General features: G+C 36.5%; 1 protein-coding gene across 1 annotated transcript; it reads left to right on the top strand.

Moving 5' to 3' along the window:
• Positions 1 to 864: 864 nt before the first annotated feature.
• TIMMDC1 (translocase of inner mitochondrial membrane domain containing 1) lies at positions 865 to 11,526 on the top strand. The gene is made up of 7 exons (XM_034414290.3): positions 865 to 1,509; positions 1,693 to 1,858; positions 3,375 to 3,463; positions 4,716 to 4,783; positions 6,143 to 6,221; positions 7,384 to 7,494; positions 9,224 to 11,526. Exons 1-7 carry the CDS (start codon positions 1,349 to 1,351, stop codon positions 9,297 to 9,299), a joined length of 750 nt encoding a protein of 249 aa, XP_034270181.2. The 5' UTR covers positions 865 to 1,348; the 3' UTR covers positions 9,300 to 11,526.
• Positions 11,527 to 11,743: the final 217 nt, after the last annotated feature.

Genomic DNA, 11,743 nt, shown 5'->3' with positions numbered 1-11,743 from the left:
TCTGAGTGTGTTAGCTCTTTCACATTCATGTTTGGTAGATTTCATGCATATGCCATCTTGGATCCTTTTAGTTAGATTTTATAACAAAACAGATCTGAGTTTAAAAGAACCAAAAGGGAGTCCCATTTAGATCTACACAATACAACAAACCTAAAATGTCACTTAAAGAACTATTCATTGGGATTCAAATGCTATGACTTTCACGCTGAGTCAGTGGTTTGCACACAGCCTAAACTTCTTTTCCAGCTTTCATCTTCCACCTTTATGTAGAGGTTGCTTCAGGCTATTACTATGCTAATGGTTGAAAGTATATTAATCAAAAGAATTATTCCATTTTGAACTTGTATGAGTTCTGGGTATCAGTGTTACATTTTCTGCATTAATCAACCACTACTATATTTAGGAGAAATTTTACTAATTTAAAATAGGACAGGCAATCTTCTCAGAGTGGTGAGCTATCAGTTCCCTGGCAAGTGGAGTGCGCAGGGTTGAACTGGGGGGTTGTTGGTGCTCTGTGATCTTGGTTGTTTCTCTGCAGATGTTTCATTACCAAACTAAGTAACATCCTTGCAACCATAGATGCAACACATTTTAAAGGATGCAGTACTGATGAGAAGCGCATGCTGTTCACCTATATTGGAGTGGGATCAAGAGGCAAAACATGTTTTAAGCTTTTCCAATATAATGCTCACAAACTGGTTAGCAACAGATTTTTGTCCACTGAGTCTTGATTAAGCAGAAAACCTTTTGAAGGATGTTCTGCATTCCCGTCTCAGAGATAGGATGTGGAGGGAGTGGAAAATGCAGCGTCAAACCAGTAACACAAATTTAACCAGTAGAACTCAAAAGTTGAAAAGTGGGACCAGATGTAATTACGGAAATCACAGATGCAAGGAGGGAGTTTCGGTGTTGGACAGAAAAAGTTTGAAAGGCTAAGAACAAAGACCTGGCTGATGAGAAAAGGAAGAATAAAGGGTATTTTTGTTTTATTTTTTTCCGATTAAAAAGAATAAAGGAGATGGCACCGAGGATAAAAAATGACGTATTTCTAACCGCAGGCAGATAGAAAGGGGAGAGGGGAGGCAATAGAGAGAAAGGAGGACCTAAGGACTTTCATCGTTATTGATTTTTAAAGAGTCAGTGCGGGAACCATGTTATTTCTAAAGATTAAAAATAAAAATATCGCCCGCTTTTCAGCGCCGGTTCTTTTTCCACGCTTCGTTTCTCCTACGGGGTACGAAGAGGGTGCGCTACGTCCTCCAAGGCGACAGAGCGGCGCTCTTTTCTTTTCGAGGTGTCAAAAGAAGGGAAACTCTCGCCAAGACTTCCCGGGCAAGTGCCGGCAAATATGGAGCGGCCGGGGGAGAGGACGGAATGGCCGCTGACAGGGTTGGGTGAAGAAAACGCCGCTCCGGTCCCTGAGCTGTTCGGATCGCTGGAGGGCTCGCCACCTTCGCTGCAGTCCCCGGACTCGGGCTGGGAACGACTTCGAGAGCTCTTTCGGCGAAAGTGAGTGCATAGCCGAGAAGAGCCTTAGCCTTGGAGCGCCAGTGGGCGGCGGCAGGGAACGTGTATAATTCAAGAATGAAATCAGACCCCAACCTCGCTCTGCAGTTATTATTCCAAAGGACATGGATAATTTCATTAAACAGTTTCTGAATACGTTTCCTGAAACATTTTTTTTGTTTGCAGTGAACAACAGGAATACCCAGAAGAATCTATCTATATCGTTAAAGCAACATTTACAGCCGGTATTGTTGGCTTTGTCTATGGAGGTGTACCTGGATATGTAAATGCCAAAAAACAGTACATTGAGCAATGTGGAGGACAACTCTATCATAATCGGCTGGATGCTGTGGTATGGACACATATATTTGACAAAAATAGAACGGACATTTAACTGTAATCCTTTAAATAGTTTTCTTTCTTTTTTTGTTACTTGCTGCCTTGTATATGAGAAACAAAAATGAGAAATCAAGCACTACACAGGGACATTTTATGCAATATATTTTCACTGACATTTTTGAGTGAAAATTTGCAAATCACATATTAAAAGAATTAAAAGAATACATTCTTGTATGTGTATATAATATACACATACATACATATATGTGTGTGTGTGTGTGTGTGTGTGTGTGTGTCTTTGGTTATTCGGGTTTTCTCCCGCGTAAAATTGGAAGTGTCTTGGCGACGTTTTGACGAAGTCTCATTCGTCATCTTCAGACTGGTGTTTTCGGCTTCGTGCTCTAGAAGGACGAAGCCGAAAACACCAGCCTGAAGATGACGAATGAGACTTCGTCAAAACGTCGCCAAGACACTTCCAATTTTACGCGGGAGAAAACCCGAATAACCAAAGACCTATATACAAACACCCGCGAAAACCTCAGAAAACATAGATAGATAGATAGATAGATAGATAGATATAGATATAGATATAGATAGATAGATAGATAGATAGATAGAGATAGAGATAGATATATAATATTCCTTAATATATACATTATTTGCACCTTAGTTTATTTATGGTGTTAAATTCAGTTTACAATTAACAGTAAAACTGTTTTTAGTGATCAGGTTTATGTAATATTATGTAACTTCTAGTAATGGAAGTTTGGACGGTATACATTACTTTTACAAAACAGACAAAACAGAAAGTTGTGTATGGAATTTATAGAGCTTTTGTGTGGTTTCTACCATGTTTCTCTGAAAATAAGACCGAGTCTTATTTTCTTTTAGGCTTGAAAATGAGCACTTGGGCTTATTATTGAGGCGGTCTTACTTTTTTTGAGGTGCAGCAGGCCAGACTCAGTGAGCTGGACACACCATCGCCTCCATTCTGAACCTTCAATGTTTGGACTGGAGGCTTTTTGGCGAAAATGGGGAGGGGGATTTTCCTGCCTGTCATCCATTCTTTGGCCTCAGCACAGACTGAGGGTAGGATGGTAGGCAGGAAAATCCTCCTCCCCATTTTCCTCCCGTTTGCCAAAAAGCCTTCTGTGAACCTCCCAAAAAGAGGGAAAAAGCAAAGCAGCTGTCCGCAGAGCTGCTGACTTAGGAGAAGCGGCCCAACAAGCAGAAGCGCTATGCCCAAAAAGAGAAGGGCAAAAGCGGTATTTGCACTGCCCAAGGAGCCAGCGGGCTGTAGCTGCAGCTGGACAATTCTCCCTCCCCGCGCCGCTACTCATGCTGGCCACGGCCATTCCCCGGGCTTATTTTCGGGGTGGGGGTAATATTAGGCCCACCTCTAAAAAATAAGGGTTGGGCTTATTATTGGGGTGGGTTGTGTTTTTGGAGAAACACGGTACTTTGAGTTCACATTACTTATGGATATAGAATGCCTTAACATCATATACTTTTGCTTACTTTCTCCAAAGCAATCTATGCAACGTATAGCAAACAGGGGATTCATTCGATATGGTTGGCGGTGGAGCTGGAGAGTTGCTGCTTTTGTGGCAATATTCAAGTAAGTGTACTTTTTGTTATCTATGGGAGGAGAACAGGAGGCTGTGTTCATGATACATGATCCTACAATTCAACAATAGCCTATAATTCTAGGATAATATTGTAATTTATGAATATTAGATGCAAAATGCTTACTGTGTCTCTTCTACTGTTTCTGCATTTCTAATTCTCTATTAGTTTCTCAGTAGCGTATTTCTATTCTCAAATATACTATAGAGAAAATTAAAATTAAAATAGACTAAAAACTAAGTAAAAGTCAGGGCTTGGTTATGTCTTCTACTTCCAAAAAGAATTATCTTATAGTTTCCTTCCAAGAAAAAATAAAAGAAGATTGTCAAAATCAAGAGAAATTTGTAAAAGTGTTACTTTTGTGAGAATATAGAGACCACTTGGAGATCTGACTGGCATTGTTATAGATCCTTTGTACAAATCAGTTTTCTGATTCCACAGTCCTAGAATGTTAGCTTTCTAAAAAGAGTGGTTACATTTCAAATTGGCCCTAAGTCATTTGCTTCCTAGAAGATAGCCCGATTTCTTCCCAGTGCAAATACTTATTTGCAAGTGGCCTCATTATTTAGGTTCTGTTCAGCTCAGCAATTAATCGTGTCAGGACCTTAGATAACAAGTATCATATACACACAAATAGAATGAAGGGGGCAGATGTGCAAACTGGCGAAGAGTCTTCAAGATTGAATTCAGGAGGAACTGACAATTTTGGAAATAGGATTTGTTAATATTTAACTTTTTTTTCTACCTAATATTTCTTTGAAACATGATCATGTTAAGTCCAATGTTTCTTCTTGAAAATAGAAATGCAATGCATTATTAAACAATAAAACCATCATTATTAAATTTTAATATTCTTATCTCATTTTGCTAAATTACTCCATATCCACAAAGTAGAATTTCACATTCATTATCGCAAATAAGATCTACATTATATATGAACTTCCCTCTGGGTAGATATTCATGAAGATGAAAAATACAGTTACTATATCTTGTGAATTATGCTTCAAGCCATAAATATGTTCAGTGAGAAATAGATTTTTTTATTGATATGTGAACTCTTATGTAAAACATTACACAGTATATAATTATATATTTCATACCATACCATTTAAGAAAATATGTATTTTATTTGCAAATTACAAAAATACCTAGCCAGAAAAATAACAAGCCAATGTTTTGACTTTTCAGAATTTTTTTCTAAAGTTCTTCTTCTTTCTTGCATATTATTTCTCTCCTCCTTGCAGCACAGTGAATACTGGCTTGTCTGTATATCGTGATAAAAGTACCCTTGGTCACTATACCATTGCTGGAGGTAAGAAAAAATTAACATCAGAGTTATTTTTTGATCTGTGTTATATTTTGAGTTATTCAGATACTCAAAAATATATATCCCATAGATCTTGATCTAAATGTTCTGTGAGTATAAACTGGCTGTTTGGAAACTGCAGCAGCCCTTTGATATAGAAAGGCTCTGCCAAAGTTCTACTGAAGTTTCCTAAAAAAACCTGGTAACTAATAAGATAAATCAAATATTTTATTGTGGCCTTCTCCATAATCTGCTTTTATTTCATCTTGAGTTGTGCAAGCATCCTGTAATAATTTATATGCTGAAATGAATGGTGTTTTCTTACTTTTTTACTTGCTGCTTTGTAAATTGAAGTAACATTGCTTCCAGATATTACTGAGAACACCTTTAAATTTTTGAAATTACTCACTACAACTTTCAGTTTCAATATTCAAGGATACTGGATGCTGAAAAACCATAAATCCTTCATATTGTTGTATGTACCACACAGGCACATACACAGTATAGCAGAAGATATCATGAGATATTACAGCTTTCCTTGGTTGTTGTTCTTTTTTTTTTTCAGGTTTCTGAAAAAGAAAATCTAACACTTATAGTTACCTTCTTTAATGCCCAATTATAGTAATGAACTGAGTTGAAATTTAGGTTTGTTTATTATTTCCGCTATGTACCTATTGAGTCCAGAATTTTCCTAACACAGAATGAAGCATCAAATTGATCCTGGAATCTGCTGCTTCATATATACATCTGGAGGGAAGTGCTATTTTCTTTTTCACCGAAATGAGATCTGCTAGCCGTTTCCACTTGAATATGCTGTTGGGGACAACTTTTTACAGTTAGTAGTTGTAATATGGGAAGTAATATTAGCAGAAAAAAACGTAGAAACAGTGTAATCATTTTTACTACATAAACGTTTGTACAGATTTTTAAAAGAAGCTTGGTAGAAAAGCCATGTTCTAAGTTTTTTAAGTAATGGCTGCACTGTTGAATAATATATTGAGATAGGACATCCATATGTATACACCAACGTTCTAATATTTCTTCCATACATATCCAACTATAGACAGACACACACACACACACACACACAAGGAGAGGGAGAGATAAAGAGAAACTTTTAAAGATATACATACAGCCCTATAGATGTGTATGGGTGCATACTATCCGTGCCTTTAGTGTTTGTTGCAGAAGATGTTGCCCTGATTAGTAAAAAGTAGATATTTGGCATTGAATGTATGATGTGTACAGCCTTGGAGTTACATTTCACTAGACTAGATGAGTATAAGCAGGAAGTAGAAATAACTTAATAGGCACCTTAGAGTACTGAGATTGAACTTGCTTTGTCTGATTGTATTCTATTTCTAGCTTGTACCGGCAGCTTGTTCAGAATGAACTTGGGCTTGAGAGGTCTGATTGGAGGCAGTGTTATTGGAGGAGTCTTGGGGTAGGTGGCTCAAAAAGTGCACACGCGTTAAACCATAGCAGTTATCTGTATTGCTACCTTTCAGTTAATGTATTTTGAATGACATCTAAACTTTCATGTAACAATTTGCTGAATTTTGCAAAAAAAAAAATTCTTTCTCATAAATATGCTGGCATACTTGTTTGTCTTTTTTGCTTCTGTAGAGTTTTTTTTAACTTAAACAGTCTCGTTAAATAATCTTTTTTCTACCAGTGTTAAAATGGATAGCAATGTAAATTGTATTTTAAATAACATCAAGCATTTTTAAACTAGAGGATTCATTAGTCATTCATTCTGAGACAGCCTTTTAGCTTAGAAAGTTCATTATTTAATGGGGTAGTTTCAGTATTTTAAATGGAGATTTAGGAAAAATAGACAACTTCAACCATGTAAGCTACTGTCTATTTCTTCAGAAGTTTCTGATGCCTCTATTATTCTTTTCATGATGGAAGAATGAGAAAAGCTGCTGTGTTTCCCTCAAAGTACCTTAAAATAGTTGTTTTAGATATTCTGTTTCCTGGTGAACTTGTAATCCTTTAGAAGGCTCACATGAGTATATCCCTCAGGTAATATAATACTTTTACATAGTAAAAGAAACTAAATTTATAGTTGGACTAAAAACCACTGCAAAATCTGTAGTTTGTACTTTGGTAAAGAAGCTGCTACAGTATAACTCAAAATAATTTAACTGTGTAGTTTTGAACATAGTTACTTGGACATTTGTTTTCATTTTATTGATTCACTGACATTGCGGAGGGAGAAATTTTAAAAACCTACATTCTTGAGTGCTTTCATTTGAAAAATTAGGACAGAAGGAAGCAAGCTAGCTTTTATTATGATTAGAGACTACCAAACTTTTCATATGTTATAACATAAAAGTAACTGTTGTATTGCATGCTGAATAATAAACATATGCCTAGTAATTTCTTTGCTTACTTAAAATATTGTATACGAAGATGATTTGATTTTTATAATGGATTATACAATTTGGCTTAATTTCCCACATTCCTTTTAAAAGGAAAAGGTTTAGGAAAGAGGCAGAGATTTAATCCTAGCAGTTATTGTCTGATCCTTTCATTACCATAATTCCTGCTTGTAGGTTGCCCACATAGCTACATTTATTTCCTATGGTGTTTTTTGGCAGTGGCTCTCTGGGAACATTACTAATGGGACTGCAAAAAGTTGCTGGAGAAACTTTTATTGACAGAAAGAAAAGGAAGAAAAGTGAGCTACATGCATTAAAGATCGAAAAGTGGTAAGAAACCAGAGTTATTCCTTTATATAAGAAAAAGCTGGGTCTCAGTCTCCATAACTCACAGGTCCTTGCTACTTCTATAATAATGTGACTTGATATTTGTATGCAGTCAAGTATGCAAATGTGATACTATGTGTAGCATGACTTTGTTAAAGAATTTATATATTTTGACTCCGGCTCCATTTGTTCAGTTGATAAAAATATTTTACAAAGTAAATTATGCCAAACCATTTGTTTGTCTTTGATAGAATAAGCATAAGTACCTAACTAACAACTTATATAAGGTAGTTACTCTTTGAAGTGAGATAAGTATTCTTGATGGTTAACTTTAAGTAATACAGCAGGCAGTGGAAATAAACTTGACAAGGTTGATTTTAAACTTGACAAGGTTGCAAAAAAAAATGGTCTTATCAGTTCAGGTAGTCATGGTTTAACATTCCTAATTGGGAATGTTAATTCCTAATTGGGTCCAGAATTTCCATCATTAAACAAAGTGGTTGTTAGGCAAAATATCATATAACTGTACCACTTAGCGATGGTACTTCTGATAGTCTCAGTTGTGTGCTTAGATGAGAACTGCACTGCTGAGGACCTCTTGCTTCTCCTGCTTTGCCACTCTACCTTCACTTGAACTGTCCTCCCCCATTTCCCCCACCTCTATCTTTTTGACTGCTCTGTACTCCACTGCCTCTGCCACCCCAAGCTGATCTTCATTGCCTTCTTCCTTCTGCTGCTGAGTTGTGCCCAGAAGGCAGCTGCTGGCCTTTCACAATGTTCTGACCTAGGCTTCCTGAGTCAGTAAAACACATGAGTAGTCCCAAAAAGCTGTTTTATTTTAACAGCTGTGAATTCTGTTCATTCACAAATGAGTCCCAAATAGTTGTAAAGAGTTCTTCGGGATAAGGCTGATAATCACCCACCTTTATCTCCCTTGACATGCTGCCAAAGACCTAATTGGCAAAACCACATGGAGTCCAGAATCAAACAGAGCTTCAGACTTTAAACTGAACAGAATTATCAACATTGCTTCCTGCAAAGGCCCACGTGCCTTTGCTCCTCTTTTAAGTCTTATGGGAGGCGCCAATAATCTCCAAGCCCTATTCCCGAGTTATCCCTTTTGTTTTAACTGTTCTTGCCTTCTGGCAGCTCTGCGCATGCACACACTGGGAACAGGCTCCCCCTGTTCCTCTGCCTCCCTGAGGTCTGACTCTGGAGGCTCTGGAGGCAGCACATACCTCCCAGATGGCCCTTTCTCTGCCTCTGACGCAGAGCCCTCGTCTGAGCCTTCCCCAGACTCCAGGACTGGCCCATGTTCCGCCCCAGCCTCCTCACTGTCCGACTCTGCTGCCAGCTCCACAGACTGCTGGCGGACCACAACACACAAGGCTTTCCTGAGGCCTCCCTGACATCATTCAAGAGACCATATGAGGCCTCCATAGTGTCTTGCAAAACTGAACAAAATTCCTGGGAGACCTCACAGAGGGTTGGCAGCTGTGCATTCCTTGGCTGGGAATGCCTCTTCTGAAATATGTAGTACTACTAGTATCTACAATTTAAAGAGAGGTTCGTCTGGGAGCAAAATCTACTCTTCATATTGAGTTATATGTGGAAAGATTGGCTTTTTTGGAGACAGCTTTTAAATTCTTTTCTAATATTAGACATTATAAAAATATATGTACAATTATGTTTGTTATTGTCCACGAATATTGAAGCCTTTTTCTTGGTTTAGGGAAGCCAGTCTTGAGATCCCTGAAGATATTTCAGAAGGAACAGATAATATCCTACAGGAAAAAGATGGCAGATAATCTCGGAAATTCAAGTTTAAAAATGGACTAGAAGCCCTTTGTTGGACGGAGAGTAGTTTAAATACCTCTTGGACACATAATTAAATATGTGCAGGTGACAACAGAACAACTTTTTGTGGTGAAAACAGTAACTTTAATTTCTTTAAAAAAACATAAAGGTGTATAAAAATAATTCCTGGGAATATTCATATAAAACACAAATTCTTAGAAGTACTATTACTGCTCCCTTAACTATAAACAAAATCAGTAAATATATTTGAAAAACTGTGACTTTTGTTCAGTTTAGAGCCCATAGTGTAAAAGAAGTTTGAAACACTTATGTCTCAATATGTACCTTATATCAAATCCTTATAGTAAGCCAGTACCTCACATTCCCAACACTTCTTTCTAGACAGAGTTGTCTCAAACTCCTTTATTGCTTAGTGTCACTCCCCTGCAACCAGTGATAATGAGCTGAGTTTATTCTATTCCTGCAATTATTACTTAGGAAATAATTATCTCATTTGAATGAATGTTAGGAAAAGAAAATATTTCTATGTTCGAGCAATCTCATCCAGCTCTGTTTTGACTTTCCCATTCAAGCAAACAACCATGAGATGAAGATGAATAAAAAAACATTTCTCTCAAATATGTAAACTGGTACTGGCATCTAATTAGTGCATCAACTGATTTTTTTTGGTCATAAATATGGCAAGGAAGGAAACTACATACCACAGTGAGTGATTATGTGAATTAGTTCATGAAGAATTATGGTTGTTAAGTTTGTTATTCTTCGAGCCTATTTCAGCTGACCCAGTCATATTTTATTTGCAAGATAATGATTTCAAACATGTTTTCAGAAATAATGCATAAAACATTTAAAACTGTTCTATTATATAGGTTGCAATATAAAAGTCAGCCATTTTATACATTACACCGAGGAACAGAACTAAATCACTTTATATTTCCTATATAATTTATAAGGTGTGTTTGAAGATTTTTGTCTCAACACAGGTTTTAGTCAAGTGCCATTTCATATCCAGTATTTAAGAAGCTTAATGTGAAAATGGGAGAAAAGGTGCTAGAAAATATTTGGGGCAGCATAAAAATGCATTCTTAGAAGAAGGTTGCAGGAAAATCTAGGTAATTCAGATGAAATGACTGATGGAAAAGGTTGTATTGTATTACATCATTGAAAGAAGAAATATTATCTACATTAAAATTCATCTGCAAAGCACTTGTTAATAAAGGGAAGAACATTTCTTCTTCCAGTGCTGTAATATAATACAACCTTTTCCATCAGTCATTTCATCTGAATTATCTAGATTTTCCTGGAACCTTCTTCTAAGAATGCATTTACTTTTTTGAATAACTTTTTTGAAATCAGGAAAATTGTGGATTTCAAAAAAGGTAGCAGTAAATAGTCATGAGCATGTTGTCTCCGTTTCGTAATATATGGATGACCCCCATTCAGTAAAGAAAATATCTATAAGCGTGTGTATACATATATTAATCACATAATATATATACATTATACATTATATATAATGTGTGTCAATCACACGCACACACACTAAATATAGTGTGATTGACACATTACACATATGTAATATGTGTACACATGCTTATAAATAGATACTTTTCTATAAATATTTAATTGTCTCATTTTCATAGTGAAGTAAACTTGATGAAAGTCTTGGCATTAGTCCAGCAGTCCCCAAACTTTCTGGCTCAGTTAATCGGGGGAGGGGGGTGGTTCGTGCGCACACTGCTTGCACAAATGCAGCTTTGTGCCCTCACCCACCGCTTGGAAAGCCCAGTTGTCAAGGTGCTGGGCCACGGACCGGGGATTGGGGACCCCTGAATTATTTTGTACTTTACAGATTTATAATTGTATAAAATGGGAGAAATATTTTCACTATAATTGAGGGTTTGAAACAATTGCTTCTCAGAAAGTTCCAAAATGACTTATGAACTGCCTAAAATTTAATGAAGAGGCATTGATAAGAATTTTTTATCAGAATCACTGTCTCCTGGTTGAATTCTCAAAATTGTTGATTGAATAAAACTATTCATAAAGGGAAATATAAAAGCTTAATGGAAAGAAAATTATGGAATACAGTTGACTGTTCAAAAGCAAAACCTTTGAAAAAGTATCTACAGTGAGATGTGAAATCAAGAACCATTTTCAAATGAAACTGGAATGTGGTATTTGTTACAACTCACCTGAATTAAAGTGTAATAATTAGTGAGTGTCTTGAATAATTTATGTTCACATTTTTACTTTTTAGCATATCCTGCTCTCAACTTAATATTCTTTCCCTTCCTGCTTATTTAAATGATTTTTATGACCACCCATCTCACGACGACTGGGTAGCATACAGGGATTAAAAAAAGCAACTACTACTGATAACCTATGACACCTAAGATAAATAAAGAAAATAATAAGGTGTAAAGAAAATAAT

Source organism: Pantherophis guttatus, chromosome 5 (assembly GCF_059756535.1).
Source record: "Pantherophis guttatus breed Tessera chromosome 5, ASM5975653v1, whole genome shotgun sequence".
NCBI classification, from domain to species: Eukaryota; Metazoa; Chordata; class Lepidosauria; order Squamata; family Colubridae; genus Pantherophis; species Pantherophis guttatus.
The sequence above is the reverse complement of the archived record's forward strand: the minus strand, read 5'-3'. Positions and strand labels throughout refer to the sequence as shown.

Excerpts from the sequence above, each read along its gene's own strand:
- TIMMDC1 (XM_034414290.3), top strand. The coding sequence starts at position 1,349 with ATGGAGCGGCCGGGGGAGAGGACGGAATGGCCGCTGACAGGGTTGGGT. Across the intron at positions 4,784-6,142 it reads TCACTATACCATTGCTGGAG|CTTGTACCGGCAGCTTGTTC; the intron begins GTAAGAAAAAAT and ends TTCTATTTCTAG. Across the intron at positions 7,495-9,223 it reads GCATTAAAGATCGAAAAGTG|GGAAGCCAGTCTTGAGATCC; the intron begins GTAAGAAACCAG and ends TTCTTGGTTTAG.